Genomic DNA, 22,591 nt, shown 5'->3' on the forward strand with positions numbered 1-22,591 from the left:
TCACTATGCTGCACATCTAAAACTAATATAACATTGTATGTTAACTATTCTTCAATAATAAAATAAAATCTTTGTTTAGTAAATCCACCCCTCCCCTCCGTAAGACACCAAAACTTAAATATTCATCAACAGATGAATGGATAAACAAAATGGCTGGGATATTTTTCAGCTATACAAAGGAATAAAGTACTGATACATGCTACAGTGTGAATGATCCTTGAAAATATGCTAAATGAAAGAAATGAGACACAAAAGGTCACAATTATATGATTCTATTTATAAAAAATATCCAGAATGGGTTAAGTCTCCAGAGATACAAAGTAGACCAGCTGCCAGGGCTGAGAGAAGTGAAAATTGGGAAGTTACTACTTGATGAAAAGATTTTCCTTTTGGTAGGATGAAAGTTTAGTTCTATCCATTCAGTACCTTAACAAAGTTAGAACTAGATAGAAGTGGTGACTGCACAGCAACCAAAACGCTAGAATCAGATAGAGGCGGTTATACTACTGACACTGAATGATACACTTTAAAATGGTTAATTTCATGTTACATGACTTTCATCCCATCCTTACACCTTACACTAAAATTAACTCCAAATGGATCACAGACCTAAATGTAAGCACTACAACTCTTAGAGTACAGGAGTAAATCTTCATGACGTTGGATTGGCAAAGGATTCTTAAATATGGCATTAAAGCCACAAGCAACAAAAAGAAAAAAATAAATTGGATTTTATCAACTTAAAAACTTTTGGGCTCCAAACAATACCATGGGGGAAAAAAAAAGAGACAACCCCCAGAATGGGAGAATATATTTGCAAATCATACATCTGATGAGGGTCTAGTATCCAGAATATAAAAAGAATTCTTAGAACTCAACAATAAAAACACAACCAAATTAAAAATGGGTAAAGGGCTTAAAAAGAGATTTCTCCAAAGAAGATAAAGAGCCAATAAATACATGAAATGATGCTCAACATCATCAGCCACTAAGGAAATGAGAATCAGAGTAACAATGAGATGCCACTTCATATCCACCAGGATGGCTATAATTGAAAAGACAGATAATCCCAAGTTTTGGCAAGAATGTGCAGACACTGAAAACTTCATGAGACTGGAAAACGGCACGGTCATGTTGGAAAACACCTTGACAGTTTCTAGAAGGTTAAACAGAGCTACCTTATGACCTGGCAATTCCACTTATGAGAAATGAGAACACACACCTCCACAAAAAGCTGCACATGAATGTTAACAGCAGCATTATTCATATGGCTAAAAAGTGGAAACCCAAAAGTCCATCAGCTTGTGAATGAATAAACAAAATGGGATGTATCTACACAATTAAATATTATTCAGCAATAAAAAGGAATGAAGTATTGATACGTGCAACATGGATGAACCCCAAAAACATCATGCCTTAAAGAGAAAGAAGCCAGTCACAAAAATCCACATATTAAATAATCTATTTATATGAAATATTAGAATAGAAAAATCTAGACACAAAAAGTAGATTAGTGGTTGCCCAGAGCTGTAAGCGTGTGTGTGTGTGTGTGTGTGTGTGTGTGTGTGTGTGTACATACAAGAATTAAGAACAGGAAGTGACTGCTAAAAGGCAGAAAGTTTCTACTTGGGGGTGATAAAAAATGTTTTGGTATTACATAGCAATGGTTGCAGAACTTTGTTAATATAAAACTGCCAAATAGTACAATTTAAATGAGTGAACTTTATGGTATTTCAATAAAGCTGTTGTTAAAAAAAATACCATAGCATTCTCTCTGATCAAGAAAAACTTTTATAAATATCAAGAAGTAATTATTCTTGAAAAAAAATTAAGTTGAAAGGTAAGATTGCTTACACGTATCAAATTACTTTAAGGAACATACTACTTATGCTGCTTATCTTCCTTCATGCCAAATCAAATATTAATGCTTAAAAATTTGGCCAATTTTAATAATAATGCTATATCTACAAACTTTAAAGTATCAATTTTGTACAAATACTGTTTTATTTATTGAAAAATTTGAAACCTGCTAGTTTACTTTAAAATTCACTTTCAGGGGTGTCTGGGTGGCTCAGTCAGTTAAGCATCTGACTCTTGATTTCAGCTCAGGTCATGGCCTCACCATTTTGAGATCAAGCCCTACGTCAGGCTCAGCGTGTAACGCAGAGCCTGCTTGGGATTCTTTCTTTCTCTGCCTCTCCTTTGCTCACTCTCTCTCAAAACAAATAAACTTTAAAATTCACTTTCAGAAGAAAAGAACCAATGCAAATCTCTATTTTGAACTTGTTGAAATAGCAAAGCAATGATAAAAGTTTATCACTGATAAAAAAGTTCATCAATGATAAAAGTTTATCTGGATAAATCAAACTCAACTTTTCTAAAAGACTCAAACTTTTCTAAAATTTAATGTTTAGATTAATTCTACTTAGGTCATGCCATCACTGCCAGAACAAGTCAAAGCGGCATTTTTTTTTTTAAAGAGGTACATTATGTAACTTACAAGTTGACATTCTGAACATGCTTAAAAGCACCTTCACAATTCTCCTACCATCTTACAGAATAAAGTCGAAGTACCTTTTATCAAAATAGGAACTACAAAATGTGGCTCCCACCTGCTCTCTTCACCTCTATTTCTCTCCTATTCCTATACCATTTTCTCTTTTACCTTATGATGCAATCACACTGATCTCATTCTGCACCCAACACACCATCTTTCCTGGCATTTATACACCGTATATATTGGTTCACTAGCCTAGATTCTGTTCTTCCACATGGCAAATTCCTACTCATCCTTCAAATTTCAAATCCTCCATAAAACCTTTCTGATACGTGCATGGAAAATCATTTCTACTCCTATGGTGGGACATTTTTTCAACTCCTAATTAATGTACTTTTCAAGATATATTGTAATCATATATGCTTTCCTATCATATTTGAGGAGGCGGCTATGCTGCTGTCTTAATCTCTGGAACCATAATACCAAGCAAAATACTGCTTTCTGGGTACAAGCTAGCTTTAGTTAAACGAATAGCTTTGGGACTTGTCCACATTCTTAAACATTACATAGGTCCAGTTTGCAGACACTTATATACCACATACTCTATATTATTGACTAAATACTATACATTTGCTGGCTGGGGAAAAAAATAAAGCATTTTCAAATGTTTAGTATTGCACTTAATCATATTTGGGGCTAGCCTAGATATCTAATTACTACTTGAATACTATTTCTATTTGAAAGTACCTTTAAAATTTTAACTCTAGATGCTGGTACCAAATTTCCTCCCACTGAACCCCTAATATTCTGCTTCTAACCTTACAGAAAGTTGGGAGTTTACAGCTATAGCAATCATATATCTATGTACAGGATATTTACAAGCTAATTATTCAGGTAACAGGTACCACATTAAAAAAAATGTATATGAATACTGAAAACCCTCAAATACTTTTCTTGTGGCATGAATATCCTTTTATATCCTTCAGAGACCCAGGACATGTGTTCAATTTATAAAATTTAAAAAATCCGTTCCATATGTATTGAATTCAGCTAAAAGATATTTACTTGTTAAAATAATAAAATAGTACATCAAATAAAGGGAAAGACAGATTTGAACCTTTTAAGGATTCTCTTCAGGGGTGGGAAAAGGGGGGAGAAATTGGTCAAAGAGTACATACTTCTAGTTATAAGATGAATACGGTTAGAAATCTAATGTACAGCTATAGTACTATAGTTAATAATACTGTATTACATATTTGAATAAACAAAAAGAAAAATTCTCTTTGGAAGTGAGACCTAAGTAGGCCAATAAGGTCTTGTTATCTATAGGCGTCGACTTGAACTCATTCTGTGTCAAAATACGACATTATCTTTTAAAATTCCCAAGGCAAACCATAAACATATCATTAACTCTGATGCAGCACCTAGCACTGAATAATTACTATTAGCTTGTGTGAAAGTCAAACAAGAACTGTGACCTTAAAACTCATTATGAAAAATCAAAAGTTTTATTCCAATAGCACTTACAAAATGTAGCACCAAGCTGTCACATTCCCAGAGCCATGTAAGAAAGCTTCCTGTTGTTCTCTGGCCATTTCCTAACCTGAAAATTCCCTAGAGGAAAGGTGACTGAGAGTTTGTATAGCAGGTAACAGAAGATTAACTGACAGTGCTTTTCAGGGAACAGGGCTGAGCACAGCCTAAAGTCTGAATTAGTCTTTGCGTTACTTCCCTCTTTGACATTATTTCACTTCTCCATTTTTATTCCATTGCTATTCCCTTTCACTCCCACTTTCAAGTTGTTATCCCTTACTGTTACAAGTCTGACAGTATCTGTCTGCAGTACAGTACCTAAAACTAACAGAAGGTCCACTCTAGCACTAACAACTAAAGGAGTCAATACCTGAGACCAAATAAACTAAAGAGAAGAATTTAAGATAAAACCATGTGGGAACCTGACAGCTTGCTAGTTGTTCAAGCTTCCTTTAAAGTTTATTCTCCAACAATTCTGAACTTTTAGGAGCTTCTAACAAAATATGACTGCCCCTAGTAAAAATCCTATTGTAGTTTTCTAGTGTGTATTTTGTGAGAAAATTTTTAAAAGAAAGTCTACCTATAGCATGTCATTTAGAAAATATAATTAGATTGTAAATGTAAGATTGAAACTGAAATAAAAGTTTTCCTATAAAATCGAAAGTTAAAAAAAAACATTCCTGTACTGGACTGTTGCGTAACCTTGTTGTCAAGAAAACCATAAGCTTTAATAAGTGAAAAGCTAAACAAGTAGTTTCTTTTACCATAAAGAGGAATTTTACTGATTTCCAAATCTGCCCATTAATATTTTGTTGTTCTTTGATAAATTTTTTCAAAATCGGAGAACAATTCCATGTGAACAAAACACACAAAAATCTTATGAATATAAGGAATGAATACCACTGAAATGCTTAAAAAGTAGAGCACTCCAAATCTCTTTATTATAGATACTTATATGTAATCCCCACAACAACTTGAACCACTGTCTTTTACCTCTTTACATAGGAAAAAATTATTGCAACTGAGATTTAAAAAAATAAAACTAAAATTCATTCATTCATTTAAATTTTATCAAGAAAGAAAATCTTAAGCAGGCTCCATTCTTAGCACAGACCCCAACGTGGGGCTTGATCCCAAGACCCTAAAATATGGCCTGAGCAGAAATCAAGAGTCAGATGCTCAACTGACTGAGTGCCCGTCCCCAGGTGCCCCTAAAATTCATTTAAAAGCTAAGATCTCTGGGGTGCCCAGCTGGCTCAGTTGGCAGAACATGTGACTCTTGACCTCAGCGTTCTAAGTTCCAGCCCCATGTTGGGTGTCAGAGACTACTTAAAAATAAAATCTTTAAGAAAAAAAAGCAAATTTTTCCTTGACTGCTTTCTTTCCTACTCAAAACATGTCTTTAATTTGCAATCAACAAACATATGACTTTTTTAACAAACCATGGATTGAGAACACCAGGATTCTAGTAAAACTGTCCATGGTATAGTCTTATTATTTTGTTCCATGATAAAAAAAAAAAGGCACAGGAGGAAGATAATATGTAAGTAATAGAGTAGTGACTACTGCCACGTGCCCTTTAGTTCCTTCCTACTCCAGTGCTTTGTGTTCTCACTAGGAGACAGAGACTCTTTTCCTTTTCTTTTTCACACCTTCGTGTAGACAAAGAGGCCTTGGTTTGACTCCCCACTCTGCTGCTTAGTAGTTGTTGGACCAGAGACAAATGTTACTTAGCTTGTTCAGATCATAGTCAACTCATTTGTAAAATGAAGCCAATTATCTCTGCCTTACAGGATTGTGGAGAAGAATAAACTGAAATAAAAATATAATCTTAGGGCGCCTGGGTGGCTCCGTTGGTCAAACATCCAACTCCTGATCTTGGCTCAGGTCATGATCTCGCAGTTTGTGAGTTGGAGCCCCATGTTGGGCTCTGTGCTGACAGAATGGGGACTGCTTGGGATTCTCTCCCTCTCTCTGCCCCTCCCCCACTCACTATCTAAAAACAAACAAACAAACATCATCTCAATGTTAGCAATGACAATTAATCTTTTTGATTCCTTACCATTTGCCAGATAGTGTTCTAGGCTCTTTACAAAGAAAACCTTCAACCCTTAAAATAACCATATGTAATCTCATTAGTATTGTTATTCCCATTTTACAGATGAACGAACTGAGACTCAATGAGTTTAAGAAACTTGTCACAAATCTAGGAAGGGTCAAAGTCAGGATTTGAATCTAGAAAAACTGACACAAAACCCCAGGGAGACGTATTAGCTCTTCAGTGCTGGCACTGGCATACAGTAAGTGCTCAAAAATGTTAGGTATTATTATAGTTTAAATGCCATGAGTTAAGAACTCAGAAATTTTTCTGGTGTGGCCACTCTGGAAAACAGTATGGAGGTTCCTCAAAAAGTTAGAACCAGAACGACCCTAAGATCCAGCAATTACACTACTAGGTATTTACCCAAAGAATACAAAAATACTAATTCAAAAGGATACATGCACCCCGATATTTATAGCAGCATCATCTACAATAGCCGAATTATGGAAATAGCCCCAACTATCAATTGATGAATGGATAAAGATGTGGTATATGAATATCTACAATGGAATATTCCTCAGCCATAAAAAAGAGTGAAATGTTGCCATTTGCAAGGCTGTGGATGGAGCTGGAATATTATGTTAAGTGAAGTAAGTCAACCAGAGAAAGAAGACAAATACCGTATGATTTCACTCATATGTGGAATTTAAGAAACAAAACAAATGAGCAAAGAGGAAGAAAAGGGGGAAAGGGGCAAACACCAAGAAACACACTCAACTATAGAGAACAAACTGACAGTTACCAGAAGGGAGGTGGGTGAGAAGATGGGTGAAGTAAGTGATGGGGATTAAAAAGTGCATTTGCTGTGATGAGCACAGGGTGATGTACAGACGTGCTGAATCACTATTGTACACCTGAAACTAATATTATGCTGTATGTTAACTGACTGGAATTTATATAAAACCTTTAAAAAAAAAGAACTCAGAATTTTAAATCTGTAATATACTCAAGAAAAAAAATAGTTAAACAAGATAAGGTAATTGGAGAAAAACCATAAATGCTTAATCTTTTTGATTTCCCAATTTTTTTCAGTCTAAGGAAACAGAAGTTTCAACAACTGCACTTAATTGCAAGCAGAATAAAAATGAGAGTAATTTAGTTAACTATACTGGAATTTAAAAGATTTTTTTTAAATGAGAGTAATTTAGGCTGACAACATTATACAAAATAACACATTTTTGAAATGTGCAAAATAAGGATGAGAGGATCTGAATAATATATACATTAAATAGTAATAATTCAGGGCCTGGGAACAATAATCCATTTAGTAGCAATACCCACACACTACAATCAGATCTTGGTTTCATTAAAATACCCTTTTCCACTAAACAAAATAGGACTATTTGGAGAAAAAGCTCTCAGTCCATGGTTGAAGCAATGTAAGATGAGCTAGGAACATCTTACTGAGACCTCAATGTGCTTAAAATATATGCTTAACGACTCATGGAAACATTAAAAAAAATTTTTTTTTTAATATTTATTTTTGAGAGAGAGATAGAGCACAAGTGTGGGAGGGGCAGAGAGAAAGAGAAGGAGACACAGAATCTGAAGCAGGCTCCACACTCTGAGTTGTGCCCACAGAGCCCAATGCGGGGCTGGAACCCACAGGCTGTCAGTTCATGACCTGAGTCAAAGTCAGATGCTTAATCGACTGAGACACCCAGGTGGCCTTCATGGGAATATTTTTATTTATTTGTTTGTTTGTTTGTTTGTTTAATGTTTATTTCTGCGAAAGAGTGAGGGGGAGAGACACAGAGAGAGAGAGCGAGCGAGCGAGAGCGCGCATGAGAGTGCGTGCGCATGAGCAGGGGAGAGGCAGAGAGAAGGGGGACAGAATCCGAAGCAGACTCCAGGCTCCGAGGTGTCAGCAGAGCTCAACGTGGGGCTTGAACTCACGAACCGTGAGATCATGACCTGAGCCAAAGACAGATGCTTAACCGAATGAGCCACCCAGGTGACCCCATGGGAACATTTTTAAAAGACAGTTTGAAGGAGCTGTCACTGGGCCAAAACTAGGATAAGGTGCTGTCAAAATAACCAATGTTTGTAATAGATTATTACCTAGTGAATAAAGTAAGAATCCATGAATCAATATGAACCCAAAGAAGTCAACAAGGGAGAAGAAAAAGTTCTCCTTTACAGTGAAACCTTGGCTCATAAATATTGAAGGAATGTTGGAATTAGAAAATCAGCAATGAATACTTAAACTGAGCGAAAGTTTATAGTAAAGAACAGGGCATTACATGCTATCAAAAAATCTCCCCAGAAATTATTTATTAAAAATTTTTTTAATGTTTATTTTTGAGACAGAGACAGATAGAGCATGAATGGGGGGAGGGGCAGAGAGAGGAGTCACAGAATCTGAAGCAGGCTCCAGGCTCTGAGCTGTCGGCACAGAGCCCGACACAGGGCTTGAACTCACTGACCATAAGATCGTGACCCGAGATGAAGTCGGAGACTCAACCGACTGAGCCACCCAGGTGCCCCTGCCAAAAAAAATTTTTTTAAGTTTATTTATTTTGAGAGAGACCAAGATAGCACAAGTGGGAAGGGGTAGAAAGAGAGAGGGAGAGAGATAATCTCAGGCAGGCTTCCGGCTGCCAGCACAGAGCTTGATGTGGGGCTTGAACTCACAAAACCCTGAGATCGTGACCTGAGCTGAAACCAAGAGTCAGATGCTTCACTGACTGAGCCACTCCAGCACCTCTCCCCACAAATTATTTATTAACTCCAAGAGGAAAAAGAAGTAACTTTACTGTGGAAAAACCTGGAAGACACCATTTTAATCAAGTGATCAAAGTTAACACCATCAATATGGAAACAAATCAACATCATGGGCCTTGAAAGGAATGCACTAAGAACACATTACTTTAGTGGTAATCCTGCCTAAATACATGATTTGAATCTAATCACAAGGATACATCAGATAAACCCAAAGTGAGGTACATTCTACAAAACAACTAGCCTATATTCTTCAAAATTGTCAGTCAAGAAAAAGAAAGGTTAACGGACTATCTCAGATGGTAAGAGTCTAAATAGAAATGGCAACAAAACTCGATGGATGACCCTGAATTGGATCCTGGACCATGAAAATAGCTATAAACGATCTTACTGAGACAACTGTTGAGATGTGACTATGGGCTGTGTAGCTGATATTGCACCAGTGTTTAATATCCTGATAACTGCATTGTGTTATGTAAGACATTGTTCCTATAATAAGGAACTATATGATATCTCCAACTTACTTTCAAACGATGCAGGAAAAAATGTGGAATTATGAAGTAAGTGGGGCAAAAATGGTTTAAGTGTATATGGGAATTTCGTTTCCTCTTCTTACCAATGTTTCTATAAGGTTGACATTTTAGAAAGTTATTTAAAAATTAAACATTACTAAAAATCCAAAAAGATAGATGGGTATTTTATATATTTAAGGTAAAAAAAAATTACTCCCCACTGTAACCCTCTATTTTTTACCCTTCCTCGAATTGTGCATAACGATCTGAATATTTTTTTAACCAGTATTTGAATATAGTCAATCCTCTTTTTTTAAAAAAAAATTTTTTTTAAACACTTATTTTTGAGAGACAGAGAGAGACAGACCACAAGCCGGGGATGGACACAGAGAGGGAAACACAGAAGCTGAAGCAGGCTCCAGGCTCCGAGCTGTCAGCACAGACTCCGACGTGGGGCTTGAACTTACGAACTGTGAGATCATGACCTGAGCCAAAGTCGGACGCTTAACCGACTGAGCCACTCAGGTGCCCCAGGATCTGAATATTTTAAAAATGCACAGGAAATAAACTTTTGTTTATTTTTATTTATTTTTTTTTTTTAACGTTTATTCATTTTTGAGACAGAGCGTGAATAAGGGAAGGTCAGAAAGAGAAGGAGACACAGAATCTGAAACAGGCTCCAGGCTCTGAGCTGTCAGCACAGAGCCCGACGTGGGGCTTGAACTCACAGACCGCGAGATCATGATCTGACCCGAAGTCAGACACCCAACTGACTGAGCCACCCAGGCGCCCAATAAACTTTTGTTTAAACATACTGTTTATAGAGCAAATCCTTCCATTCAATAATAAAAATAACAGGAGAATCATGGCTATATATAATTTGAAATATCTGCCTTAATGGTTGTCTTAAACTGTTAGAGTAATGGAGGAACTGAACTGGTTAATGTTTAGTAGTGCTCTACCCAACAAAGCCAGAAAAAGATATTCAACAGGCTGCAACACATAATCATATGTACAACTTCTTCCCCTACCAAGATATGAACTACTACTTCATGAAGCAAGATCATAACTACAAATTTTGGGCCTCCTAAATATATAACAAGAAGGACCAAAAAGGACCTCAAAGAAACACTGTTAATTTCTCTATCAGTATTATAAAGTCCATGTGGTTCATTTTGATTAGTTTAGGTAGCATGCAGAGCAGAAAACAAAACATTATTCCTCAAAGGGTGCTAAAGCAATCCATAAGCCAAAAGCTTCAGTTAGGATTCATTCTTTGGCATGTGACATGAGAGGAAATGCATTTCTGAAAGAAGAAAGCACTCTATCATCATGAAAGATGTGTCGTTACTTACAAAATGGTAGAGATGTCCAAAGGAGGAAAAATAAAACAAGCAAAAACACCTCATTTCAAGTGAACCAACCTTCTATAACCCAAACCAAGCAAGTTCATTGAGCTAAATCTGCAGACACTCTTGTTTTAAAGGCTAACAGACTGTGGACATAAAAAGAAAGCTTGAGTAGGAAAAGATCAAGAACTGGTGTAAAGCTAAAGCAGACCTGCTTCCTCATCCTCCTCCTCCTCTTCCTCATCATCGGAAGTTGATGACAAGGGAGTTGGTGCGGAGCTAGCTTGATTATTAACATAGTCACCATACTGCATGCCTGTAAAGTGGAAAGCACAAACACAAGAGTCAAACCAACAGGAAAGATGAGAAATAAAATTTTGACATTGCATCAAAAGTGAGAAAGAACTCTGACATTCTAAAGAACATCCCAGCATGCATTTTAATGTTAGCAAACTTATTATCAAAACTGGAACCATTAGAAAATCTCTGCAAAGCAGTTTAGTAAAAGCAGCTTTTATAATAACTGGTTTAAGTGTGCAAAACGTACCACGTATTACGCTGATAATATTTAGGAAACTGCAGTGACACTCTGAAAATTTAACTGAGCTCCATACATGTTTACCTTCATTGACCTTGGGGCCCTTGTGGCATACATCCTTTGGGACTGCACATTCTTGGTGAGCAGTGATCATTTCTACTCAAATGAATTTATACAGCATTCAACACACATACAAATACTTGATACCTTCCTTCTGTTAATGCCACCTTGATGGTAACTCAGTTCTCGTAACGGAAAAAGAATGACAGTTAAAGAACTGTATTCAGAATAGTTCTCTGCTCACAGATGCTCAAAAAAAAAAACAGCTAATTACCTGTGGTCCTACAAGTGTGACAATTACAAAACAGTGAATTTTCTGAGATGGCCAATCATCTCAGCTTCAGCCTATTGCCTACATGTAAGTCTGAGGTAGGTGGATAAGACTGGTCTTGTAAGACACACCAAGAAGAAAGATTCTGTGGAAAAGGCACAGCGGGTTTAACTATATAACTCTTCTCCCCCCCTCCCCAAAACAGTGACTGGGTGTTTTTATAATTTAATTAATGTGGTAAAATTAGACTAACATCCACAAAATTTTAAGAGGGAAAATAAAATAATCCCAATTAAAAATACAAAAATAAAAAATAATATCCTTGTAAAGAAAATCTTATAGCTCAACTTGAAAAAAAGATTAAAAAAAAATGACACCGAAACACAGTGTGGATATTTAAGAACACTTCACAATATTGGAAGCACAATGAAGTGATGCCTCATCAAACTCACATGGTAGTCCCCTGACGCTTGCTGTCTTTTTTCTTTCAGGTGACCTTTTAAATTAGCACGCTATGAAATATGGCCCTTTGTAGCAACGTGGATGGAACTGGAGAGTGTGATACTAAGTGAAATAAGCCACACAGAGAAAGACAGATACCATATGGTTTTACTCTTATGTGGATCCTGAGAAACTTAACAGGAACCCATGGGGGAGGGGAAGAAAAAAAAAAAAAAAGAGGTTAGAGTGGGAGAGAGCCAAAGCATAAGAGACTCTTAAAAACTGAGAACAAACTGAGGGTTGATGGGGGGTGGGAGGGAGGGGAGGGTGGGTGATGGGTATTGAGGAGGGCACCTTTTGGGATGAGCACGGGGTGTTGTATGGAAACCAATTTGACAATAAATTTCATATATTGAAAAAAAATAAATAAATTAGCACGTTATGTTAATAAACATAACTCATGGCTATCATAGGAAAAATGCTATTAAAGAGAAAAATCTGAGTTCAGAAGAGAGCAAAGGTTAAACTGCAGATGAGTGAAGCTCTGATCTTCTCACTGGGACCAAAGAAGTCAGAGAAAAATCTGCTGGCTTTGCTGAAACATCTTTTAAATATAGATAAACAGTAGTTATTACAAACTTATCTGAGAAATCAACTTGACACCCTGAAAGACCAAATTCAGAGTGGCCTGTTCCTCTAACAAAACCTATTTAAAATGAAAATTTGACTAATATTAGACCTTAGGTTAAATATACTAAGAAGTCTGCAATAAAACACAAGTTAACAGTAAAAAGATAGTACAGAAAATAAATTCTTCAATTTAATAAGAACTTCTTTAAAAATGAAGTACTTTCTCAAAATGCAATTAGCATTGCACTTTAAAAAGTATATACGTGTGTATACAATAAGAAGAAACAAGAGAAAAAAGAAAATCCGTTTACTGCGCTAAGACAGGCCACTAAGCAGGAAAAAATCAGAAGAGAATCCATTCTTTTCATGACTGAATCAATATGCAGGATGTTGACTCTGTAACTAATCAAAAAAGCCAAAATAAAGCACAAACCTATATGCATGATAAAACATTTTCCTCTCTTTGTCTAGATTTACTGAATTAACAGATTCACTTATTACTGGAAAAATATGCAGTGCTTAATTGGAAACAAATGAGAAGACTATACGATTAAAAAAAAATCTAAAGAACTACTTAATGAACTGGAACAAACCTATGAATAAGACAAAATAGAGTAATGTATCATTTTAGGTTATACTATGGCTGTCAATGTACCGTATTAACAGAATGTCACACAAAATACTCAAATTTTTACTTTCTCAAAAAAGGATGCAGTCCTTTTTGAGAAATTCTAGAGATGACAGTGTCAAGATTTGAGTCCTTCCCCAACTATGACTCTTACTATGCTCAGAATTTAGCATTCCTTTGCTTGTCCAAGTAAACTTTGTTTAAAGCTTGAGAATATTAATGGCACAAGAATATGATATTTTTGTGACTCCACAGAGAAATGATAAGAGTTCTGGAATAACAATCAACCCTTATTTAAAGCCCTGCTCTAGGCTGGGTACAGTTCATACAAACTGCAACAAATGGAGAGTTACAGCCAAAAGGGGGTTGACAGCCAAGTCATCTACGATATGTGCGAACTTCCTGAGTGCCTTTATTCAGACCTCCTTTAAGAGCCAGAACCTATGCATGAGATACTCAGGTTGCATATATGAGGTGGTAGAACGTAAGGTCTTCTAGAGCTCAGCCTGAAAGCCACTGTAGAGATGTACATGGAGTACCTTCCACTCCAACCACCGCCACCTCCATCTCCACCTGCGCCAAATGGGGCAGGAATGCTACATCCCAACTTACTGTTTTACTTAAAACTTTCAAGGTATGAATCTTAGTAAACCAAGAGGCAAGACACACTTCATAGATAGAATCTGACACGATGAAGAGCTTTGTTACCAACAGTGCCCCAATATCTTAAAAAGGACATTCAGTTTAAACTACCTATCACATTAAAGTACCTTCAGGCAAACTCTCCAAGAGACTGTATCCTTGGAGCTGCTTAATAAAGGGCATCTTCACTGTTCCCTGGATACAGCTACACTGGGAATAAATAAAATTAGTCTGAAGAGAACAAATCCCTTGTGGAAGCTAGCTTTTTTAAATTCAAGAGTTCAGACTTTTGAGTGGCTGTTACCTTTCTTTAAGCTGGTCTTCAAACTATATATGCATACTCTAAAACTTTCCAAGAGTTCCTGCAAAATAATGGCTTTAAGAGAATCAGTTTCCATGGTAGTCTTTCTAAAACTTACCCACCTTAGAAAGTGCCTGTGTTAACAGCCATTCTCTCACTTTACAAAGGAAACACATACCCTTAACTTCTCCTAAATCTTACATTGCCCTGAGATATAAAAATGTCTCTGGGACTAAAGGGAAAGCTTCTTCCTTCTTTAAATGATTAATCAAGGCACCTTCAATCTACAGATTTTCTTTTATCTTGCCATACATGTTTCGGTTAAAGACGAAAGATGTTAGAAATAGGGCTGGGGCTCACTGGAATATTCTTAATTCAAAAATAGTGAAAAGTAAATTGGTGGGAGTAATTATGAATTTATTTAATAATTCTGCACATGTGCAGCTCACAAGCACTACTGCCAAAGAACCCACTGCTTTTGAAAGAGTACCATGAGGACAAAGCAAAACCAGTAAGAAATACTGAAGAGACAAGCAGCAGAACACTGAATAAAGATAGGGGCTCTGGGTTCAATTCTATGTTCTATCAATTACCAGCTGTGTTTCCCTGGGCAAATTACTAACCTCTCTGGTTTTCATTTACATCATCTGTAAAGGGGGTAAGAACTACCTCAGATAGTGGTTGTTGTGAGGATTAAGTGAATTAATATATTTCAAAGCTTAGAATGATGCCTGAAATATACTAAATACTATATAATTATTAGCTATTATTATTATTGAACTTTAAAAAACATGTTTTTGTGTATATTTAATTAAAAACAATTATTTTCAGCTATTCTTAGTATTTATCCCGACAGGGGACAGAACAAGTCATTACGAAAAATAAACTTCCACCAATCTGAAGAGTATTCTTAGCCATGTTAATTCTTCTAAAAACAAGTAGAATGTTTTCTAGGATGACCAATTTTTTTTCAAGATATATTGGATAAAACTCATAGATAAAAATTTTACATAATTTCTTTCAAAGTCAACATGAAATGTTCAATAAAGTATTTTACAACCTATTTTATCATAAAATATTTATGATTATAATCACTTCTCACCTCCTTATATTTTATACAATATTTAGTTATTTCTACCTCCTTTTAACAATAACAAAAATATTTACTAGTGGGTAAATCTGTTAGTACTTAGTGGTATATGTTTTTCTTTTTTCAATTAATTACATGGGAACATTGTTTTTAATGTTTATTTTTGAGAAAGAGAAAGAGGGGGAGAGACAAAGAGAGCACGGGGGAGGGACAGAGAGAGAGGGAGAGAGAGGATCCCAAGCAGGATCTGAGCTGTCAGAACAGAGCATGACATGGGTCTCGAATTCACAAACTGTGAAATCATGACCTGAGCCGAAATCGAGTCAGTACCAACTGAGACACCCAGGCACTCCAACATGAGAACATTTTAATCATGATGCCTGATTAAATAACAGAATTACTTTTCATTTTTATACTTGATTCCTATTTAAATATTTTAAAGACGCCAAATACCAGAGTTTGATACACATAACGCGTATATTTACTATAGGAATACAATGGTTTTCAAGAAAATCCTCATTCTTAAATAGTGTAATATCAGATAGATGTTACACTCCTTTATTTCAAATTTGGTAATGAAAAACAGCTTATCAACTCATTGCCTAATTTTTATAATCTACCATAAAAAAGGATACATTAATCATATTTGGTCTTTGACATTTAAATTTGACTGCTTTTAGTAATTTGGCTTAGAATATATATGCTATAATTTATTTCTCAGTGGAGTTTATGATACCCCTTTTAAACTCCAGGAACACATTCCCTTGGATTAAAAAAATTAAGTCACATTTTCTGGCAAAGAATGAAATTTGTCTCACTGGTTTGAAAATGAGGACTGCCTTTGCCAATTAGGTTATATGGTGATGCCATATATAAAACAAATGACCTACATTACAGTTTAAAGTTTTTGATAAAAACTCATTTAAAGGATGTGATGAGATGTTATATTGGCAAAAGTATAATGAAATTCACAATACTCTGAATAACTGGTGATTCAGCAAAACAAGGATTGGGTTTGGAGCCAGAGGACCTACATGGGGTCTTGGCACCCCCTACCTAGAGAGTTTGTGCCTTTGGGGAACACACCTAAAATTTTCTAACCTTCAATTTTTCCTTTTATAAAAGGAAGATGAAATATGATATGCCTGCTTTACCTGATGATTGAGTGAGGTGATAAAAATTAAAGGTATTTTAAAATTATAAACTGCTGGGGCGCCTGGGTGGCTCACTCAGTTGAGCGTCCAACTTCGGCTCAGGTCACGATCTCACGGTCCGTGAGTTTGAGCCCCGCGTCGGGCTCTGTGCTGACTGCTCAGAGCCTGGAGCCTGTTTCAGATTCTGTGTCTCCCTCTCTCTCTGCCCCTCCCCCATTCATGCTCTGTCTCTCTCTGTCTCAAAAATAAATAAACGTTAAAAAAAAAAATTATAAACTGCTACATGAAAGTAGTAATGATACTATCTATCTACAAGCTGGAAAATAAAATCTAACAACAATAAAAATTCTGACATGTAACCCAGAAGATTAAAAACGTTAAAAAAGTCTAAAGAAAACCACTACTTTAATAAAAGCCTTCCAATACCATTCCTATCTTCTTTACATGAACAAATTTCTTAGCAATTGTATGTGTGAAGATAAAAACTATGATGAAATTTATCTTAAGTTTATCTTATTCTAATAATGAGTCATACAAGTCAGGTACACAAAGCTATGATGGGGGTGGGGGAGAGTCATTCATTTCACTGAAAGATGTATTTCCATTCAAAATGTACTTTCCATAAAAAAAATACCCAAATTCATAATTTTTATGTTATTTTGACCAACTATATACTAATAATTATCTTGATAGTTCAATCAAGAATAAAAAAAAGTTAATGCTTAGACATGTACGATCATAAAGCAAAATTTAAATTTCATTTTATATAATATTACTATGGCAAAGAACTACGACAGAATGATAAAAGAGTTTCTAGCTTAAGAATATATTATTATATATATTAATATATATAAAATGATCATATTATATTCAGGGGGAAAGAGTATGACATTAAAGAAAAAAAGAAAAAAATGTAAACTTTCCAAATGTTAAAGAAGGGCTCATTTAGGCATTTTTAAAAAGGATGACAGTAGGTATCATTCTAGTGGATACAAAGAATAATATAACCTCTTTGATTTAAAAGTCAATGTATGCAATATGTTGAAATTACATAACTGCAACTATTTAAACTTTTGGTGAAAATTTTAGCCGTCAATCTGACCAATGTCCAAGTAGTTATAGAGTTTTTACAAAAACTTTTTAGGAGGTATGCAAACCAAAATTTGCAGCCTCCTATCTTAAAACCAGTACAAGAATGTGTAGTCCTTCTGAGAACAACAAAGCAAGAGTATCTCTGAAGCTAGGAGAAAAATATTAAAATCTCTTTGAAGTATTAATATTTTAGTAGTCATATCAGAACCACAGCATAGCCTGTGCAGCCCACATACCATCCAAGTACACAGGCACCATTCACATAAACCATAACTTGCACAACACACGTGGTAGCCCTACCTCACATGATATATTGTACACTGCACATCTATCCAAAGGTCACTAAGAGCCAATCTCCCACTTAAAAAAAAAAAGGAACAAAAAAACTACAATTCAAATGTTTCTAGTATTCTCTTTTCTGTTACTTATTCAAGGAGCTTCTCTTAGGTAAATCAAGAGCTTGTTAACAGCCTACAAAACAATTCACCTTATTTTACAGAAAGATAAAGTTTCAGTTAAAAATCTTTCACTCTGCTACTCAGGCAGAGTAATTTATAATCTTGGGCAAAATCCCGAATCTTTCTGAATCTCACTGTTCTCATCTGTAAACCAGGGATATTATAGGATGATAATGGGGGTTAAGTAAGATAAAAGTATCTGGCACACTGTAAGTGCTCAATAAATGGTAGCCCCTCTTTTCAAACCTGTTTTATTAAATCTATCTTATTAGTAAGAAAAACACATAATTAGGATTATTTTGTAGGGATGTGGTTTACAAAATGATACTTAAAATGGCAGGATGGTACTTAAAGTAAAATGCTAACAAAGAAAATATAATAGAAAAAAAGATACCAGCAGGGGCAATGTAAAGGGTCAAAACAAGCAAGATATTTAAGAAATGGAAGGCAGTCATCAATGCCGAGGAAAGATACCATTCATTTAGTCAGGGGTTCAACCTACTCTTAAATTTGTTCTACTCGTGATAAGCAAACATTTCCTACCAGTCCTTCATTTTAAAGGCAAACACTTATAAAAAACTAGATTTTATTCCCAATATACCCACTGGCTTCTTGGGAATCCATGGACACTCCATGGTGCTGCAGGTGGTTTTCCTATAAAGCCAAATAAGAACATTTTTAATGTATAATCTGATTAAATGATAGAAAGTCCTCTTGACCACATACTCAACAGATTAGTTGTGAGATCAACCTAAGACGCTTTTTCTGAGATTCAGAACATAAGAGAGAAAAATGAAAGAGAATTCTTCATATTTAAGGTAAGAAGCTGTCATTATACAGTAAGCATAGTCTCTAAAATATTACTAATGGTTGCTCTGGAAATACAAACTATAGATTCCTAAAAATAGTTATTTCTCATCAAATGAAAAACACAGTACATCAACCTGAAACATCAATAGATTTGGAGTTTCAGCCAGGTAGAAAATAACCAAGAATACTGCCAAAAGAAAAGGCAACGTAGGGAAGGAGGGTCAAAACAACACCTTTTAGTTACCTGTCACTTATTTAACACATAGAGAATATTCAACAAGCAAACGAATAAACCATATTGTTTGTCAGTGCTGCGAGGTATGGGTTACAATTTAATTTTCACCCCTCTCAGTACCAAAGGTGGCTCAAAAGTTACTTTCATTAATAATAATGACAAATAGAGAAAACATCAAATAGGATATGGAGAGTCACTAAATTAAAAAATCTGGGGTGCTTTATCCTACAACTATAGTAATATTTAAAAAATAGGAAAGAAATGTTCCATAACAGAGGGATGGATTAGTAAATTATAATACATTGACACAATGAAGTATTAGCCATGAAAATGACTCTGACAACTATGGGGATATATGAAGAACTGTGTATAATTTAACAAATGTAAAAGCAAAACACAAAACGGTATATATGCTATGACTACAATTATGTAAAATATATAGTCATAAGCAGAGACTGGAAGTTAATATACAAAAAACAGTGTTTGAATTGAGATTAGAAATTATATCACTTCATATTTTATATAAACTATAGTTATACAGTTTGACTTTCTAAAATCAGCTATTTGAATCAGTGTGTGTGTATATATGTGAGTGTGTACTCTCTCTGTATACAGTAAAATAAATTTTTCAAATACCTTTCTGTTGTAATAACTCTGATGGCTGTGTAACTGAGGCTACAGGCTCAACTGGGCGATTTGCAGCAGGAGGTGTTCTTGTTGATGAGGCTCCTGACAAAACAGAGGATACGACTGGGCTGGACTTGAGAGGCTGAACATTTTGCATAACAGGACAAGATAAAGAATCTGCAACTAAAGACAGAAAACTATTTCATTCACAGGAATCAACTGGAAAGACATCAAAATACTAACAAAATACAGTTTATATGAAGTTCTTGCAGAAACTTCAGTAGCATCACATATATCTAGTATTATATAGAGAAAATAAGGTGGTTCAAAGACATGATTTTAAGAAAAACTGGAAACTTACCAAATGTTTTAATAATCTTTAATGGCAACTTTCCTAAAACATCTCATAAACTTCCTTACCTTTTTAAACAAAATGAATCCCAGTTTTACTTTACTAATCATCACTGCTATTAATTCATTATTGTACTATGCAGTGGTACCTAAGATAAGATGAATAGAGGTTGTTTCTGCATAATGTCCACGAATTCTCGTTCAAATGTTTCCAGTATCAGCTCAGATCCCATATTTTATTACAAACTGCCACATCTTATTTGCTGCTGCTAATCATAAATGCTGTATTTCACATATAGCTAAGTAAGGACTCAACGGTAACACTAGGTTGGACGTCTGGAATAAAGTACTTGTGATTCACAGTGGGTCTTTTGTGATAGGTCAAACTGCCTGATTTGGAGGATAATCTTCAGCCAACCAAGAGGTAATTAAAAACCCATGGCAACAGCCTATCCATCAAGGGTCCACTGATGGATAAATGGATAAACACACACACACACACACACACACACACACACACACACACACACACACACACACACTATTCAACCATAAAAAAGGAAATCCTTCCACTTGCAACAACAGGGATGGACCCTGAAGGTATTATGCTAAGTAAAACAAGTCAGAGAAAGACAAATAGCACATGATCTCACTTGTATGTAGAATCTAAAAAGCTGAATTCATAGAAACAGAGCAGAATGGTAGTTTCCAAGGCCTGGGTGGTTGGGGGGAAGGGAAATAGGGAGACAGTGGTCAAAGGGTGTAAACTTTTATTTTTCTTTTATTAAAGTACAGTTAATATACAATATTGTATTAGTCTCAGGTATACAACATAGTGATTTGACAATTATATACAGTATGAAATGCTCGCCACAATAAGTGTACTTACCATCTGTCACCATAAATTTTCAGTTTTAAGATGAGTAAGTTCTGGGGATCTAATGTACAGCACAGTGACTACTGTTAACAATACCTGAAAGTTGCTAAGACAGTAAATCTTAAATATTCTCACCACACACACACACACACACACACACACACACACACACAGGTAATTATGTGAGATGATATGGATATATTAACTAACCCTACTATGGTAATCTTTTTGCAGTACATATATATGTCATGTCAATCATCACATTGTACATCTTAAACTTACACAACGTTATATGCCAATTATATCTAAAAGTTAAGAAAGGGGTGCCTGGGTGGCTCAGTCAGTTAAACATCTGACTCTTGATTTCACCTTAGGTCATGATTTCACAGTTCGTGAGATTGTGTCCCATGTAGCCTGCTTGGTTGTGATTCTCTCTCCCCGCCTCTTTGCCCTTTCCTAGCTTGTGCGCACTCTCTCTCTCAAAATAAATACTTAAAAAAAATAAAAGGGGGGAACACCCTATGACAAAAAGACTAGTGAGCAGTGAAAATATATCTATATATATGCATACACATATGTATGTTTAAACATGTATAATGTGTCTGTGCCTATATAGACAAACTTAGAATGTGTAAGACTAAAACAAATGTAGGAATATGGTGACAGAACAAAATATGTTATATTTTGGGGTACCTGGCTGGCTCAGTTGGAAGTGCATGTGACTCTTGATCTTGGAGTGGTAAGTTCAAGCCCCATGATGGGGATAGAGATTATTTAAAATAAACAAAAATTTAAAACACACACACACACACACACACACACATGTTATATGTCCCATAGTGTATAAATGATATAAATGTGGGGAATGGGGAAGAAGGTGGAAGGTAGTCTAAATGTGCTATTACTTCATCATTTTTAGGAAGGACAAACGTCATTGTGGGGAACTGAAAACATGGTCACAATATGTTACAATTCTTCTCATTAAGAAATGGAGTCTATTTTCCCTCTCTCTGAATTAGGACTAGCCTTGTGACTGACTTTAATCAACAGAATGTGACAGAAGTAATGCTATGCAAGTCCCAGAACTCAAATCTCAAGACACCCTGTAGCTACCCTGGGACTATCATGTAAGGAAGTTAGTTAAGTGTTGAAAAACCTAGGTACCCCAGTGAACTATTCTGCACCAACTGCTGGACACATGAGTGAAGTCCTAGGATCTTCCAACTCAGCCAAGCCTCTAGCTAAATGAAGACACACGGGTGAGTCCAGGAAAAACCTGCAGAACTATCCAACCCACAGACCACAAAAAATAGTAAGCCATTTTTGTCTTAAACCAGAATTAGATAACTGATGTAATCACTAAAACTGCTAACATAACAGAGTGATAAATATAGTTAACAGTACAAAGGGAAAACTAAGATACAGTCATCTAATATTGGGTAACAGAGAACAGAGAAGGGGGCATGAAGACCCAGTAAATAGGCTAGTTTTACATTAGCTTGTGGTAGGTAATTAAAAGGTACTGTCTAAAAAATGAAGAGGATATTTCTGCCTCAGTAAGGACCAAACCTCCCATTAAAGATAACTTTAAAAATACTTTTTAAAAATTATCAAAGACCTAACAGGATATTAATGAAATTCCAGGCCCAACTCTGTAAGAAATTAAAAACTCA

At 35.5% G+C, this 22,591-nt stretch overlaps 1 protein-coding gene across 5 annotated transcripts in view; it reads right to left on the reverse strand.

Annotated features, from left to right (window-relative positions):
- Positions 1-22,591, reverse strand: part of SEC24B (SEC24 homolog B, COPII coat complex component) — a 99,045-nt gene that overhangs the window by 44,913 nt on the left and 31,541 nt on the right. For 3 of the 5 annotated variants that reach the window (XR_008296195.1, XM_027062252.2, XM_027062245.2), the window contains exons 3-4: positions 19,700-19,873; positions 10,925-11,029 (exon numbers count right to left, since the gene is read on the reverse strand). Coding sequence is in view for 4 of the 5 variants with exons in the window: in XM_027062252.2 (XP_026918053.2) it covers positions 10,925-11,029; positions 19,700-19,873 (279 nt within the window). In the remaining variant the exon portion in view is untranslated. The remainder of the gene's footprint in view (positions 1-10,924; positions 11,030-19,699; positions 19,874-22,591) is intronic. The other 2 variants (XM_027062264.2, XM_027062256.2) reach the window with 1 other exon arrangement.

The sequence above is a fragment of the Acinonyx jubatus genome, chromosome B1 (assembly GCF_027475565.1).
Source record: "Acinonyx jubatus isolate Ajub_Pintada_27869175 chromosome B1, VMU_Ajub_asm_v1.0, whole genome shotgun sequence".
In the NCBI taxonomy this organism is placed as follows: domain Eukaryota; kingdom Metazoa; phylum Chordata; class Mammalia; order Carnivora; family Felidae; genus Acinonyx; species Acinonyx jubatus.